Consider the following 2,454-nt stretch of genomic DNA (forward strand, 5'->3'; position numbering starts at 1 on the left):
TTTAATCATAATAACAAATTGTAAATAAATACTTAGTTTCTTTATATAGTTTATATACTGTTATATATCCCAATATACCACTCTTTATTATCCTATATATTTAATGGTAACAACATTTTATGAATATAAAGGTATTTAATTGGTAAACTGGTAAACACACAAACAGCCTTTGGAAAGGAATCCAATAATAATAATAGTTTTTTAGGACTCAATTTATAATCGATTAATTAACTTATTTTCGGATCATTGCCTTCAGCGATTATCCTGGCATCCCAAGTAAATCTGCTACTAGTACATAGCAGTATCTGGTTCTGGCCAAATCGGCAACATAGGGGACATTGAGGTCCTGATGGGTGATTTGATTTGTGACAAAGTAAGTAGCATTAAGGGTTTTACGAAGGATTTTGGACTGTAAGGATTGGATTCGAGAGGAATTAGATGATTTAGTGGAGCCCCAAAGCTCAACTCCGTATGTCCAAATAGGCCTTATAAATAGTCATGTAGATCAGTCTTTTGTAATGGATTGGAAGTTTGGACCGTTTGTCTAGTAAATGTTGTAATAGTCGGAATCGACGAGCAGTTTCCTGTCTTTTCAGTCTTATATGAGGATTCCAGGTCAGTCGTTTGTCCAGATTTAGTCCTAAGTTAACGGATCTGTTCAACAGGAATGAGTGGGGTATTATTAAAAGATGCTGTAGGGCAAGACGAAGGTTTACGACTAAGGGTAAATGTGATTTGGTGGGATTTATTGGAATTTATTTTAATCCTCCAGTTTTGGCACCATTCTAGCACTTATATTAAAGCTTGTTTTTATGTAATTTGTATGAGAATATGAAATTTTGTTCGAACAATAAGAAATCAATAAATTTTAGCAAATATAAAGACTTTTACTCCTACGAAGATAAATGTCATAAACTGCTTTAAAACACATTGAACTAGCTTTAACGTGAGTGCTGATAGATATATGTACATCTCATGGATCCTGAGATTAAGATTTCCCACAATAATTTCACAGAATACTGATTTTTCAGCATATATTTCAGGAAATATTGCTTTTTAAAAAATTGTATCTTGGAAACTATTGAAGGTAAATAGCTCTATTAGAGCTAACATTTAAGCAAATTTACTCTTCTTTAAATAATGTTCTTTTTAGATTTTCTTGTGTTCTAAGTAGTTTTTAAAATATAGTGCTCCGAATGAAAAATTATTATTTTTTAACTTTTTGAAACAACCGCTGTTCTTTATTCCCCCTGCCTATACTTGGAAAACTCATCAATTTTTACTAGTAATTATACATAGTTTTCATTAAAGTAATCAAAATTTGTGGTGAAATAACTGCCTTTTTTTTCTCCCCAGCTCTTGTACTATATTGTGGTGTCTCCAATGGGTGGATTTTCGTTAGTTTGCGTCATATAATTATACCAAACCTTACATTTAATTTATCAATGTTTTATTACTATTCAATCTGTGAATTCTAATAAATAAAATTTTAAAAATAATTATATATTTACCAGACCAAAAACCAGCTCAGATTTGCTTTACTTTAAATAATGTCCTATTAAGTTATTTTTTTAAAGTGCTGTATGTAGTTTTTACGATATGGAGCTCCGAATGAAAATTATCATTTTTTAACAATTAGAAACAGTAACCATTTTTTATTCTCTTTAACTATACTAGGCAGACTTATCAATTTTGATAGGTTATTACACGTAATTTTCATTAATGTAATCAAACATTGGGGGAGTGGATAGCTCATTAATAAGGCAATGGAATACTAATTCCGGGTTCGAATCCGGTTGAGGAAGATAAGTATTATTTGTTACCTGTAGCCGTTGAGTAAGCCCTGTGGGTTCTGGAGTAAGCCTTAAAAGTGGGTACCCTTAATTGGGTAAAATTTTGTTTCTGACCAAATCACCGCCTTTCACAGCCGTTGGTCTAGTGACAAGGCTTCCTTACAAGGTACTACACCCCTGATCCTCCATGGGTTGTAGTAGAATTTAATTTTATTTAAATCAAACATTGGGGTATAATAACTTACTTTTTTTTTCTGGTCGTTTTTGGGTCTTGCACTAATACTTCTACTTACATAATAAATAGATATGAAGTATCCTATAAATGATAATATATACAGGTTTCCCCTCATTACCTTAAGTTATGTTTGTTTACGAATTCCAACGCGAGAAGTGATGAACTGGAGTACATACATTACCATACCCCCCACTCCAGAGCTACCTCCCCTCTGCCGCTTTCCGTGATGGACTCAGTTCCGCTGTTGGAGGCTTGTGTTCGGGTGGTGTACAGGTGTGAGGTGTTTCATGTCAGTCCGATATATTCCAAAAGGTGCGATGTTTTAATGTACCATGTTATGCCATGTACCTGAGGATACGCTATGTACCGAGGAGGTACCAACATCACGTCCTCTTATTTCTGGTTTCCTTGAGTAAGTAATAATTT

The 2,454-nt window shown here is 33.4% G+C and overlaps 1 protein-coding gene across 1 annotated transcript in view; it reads left to right on the forward strand.

Annotated features, from left to right (window-relative positions):
• The first annotated feature begins 2,277 nt into the window (after nt 1–2,277).
• The window catches only part of LOC106692994 (uncharacterized), a 112,268-nt gene continuing 112,091 nt past the window's right edge, over nt 2,278–2,454 (forward strand). Inside the window, exon 1 of the mRNA XM_014439293.2 lies at nt 2,278–2,440. Within this exon, the coding sequence (XP_014294779.1) occupies nt 2,371–2,440 (70 nt within the window). The 5' untranslated portion in view covers nt 2,278–2,370. The remainder of the gene's footprint in view (nt 2,441–2,454) is intronic.

The sequence above is a fragment of the Halyomorpha halys genome, unplaced genomic scaffold, assembly GCF_000696795.3.
Source record: "Halyomorpha halys isolate HHAL.00 unplaced genomic scaffold, Hhal_1.1 Scaffold82.1, whole genome shotgun sequence".
Classification (NCBI taxonomy): domain Eukaryota; kingdom Metazoa; phylum Arthropoda; class Insecta; order Hemiptera; family Pentatomidae; genus Halyomorpha; species Halyomorpha halys.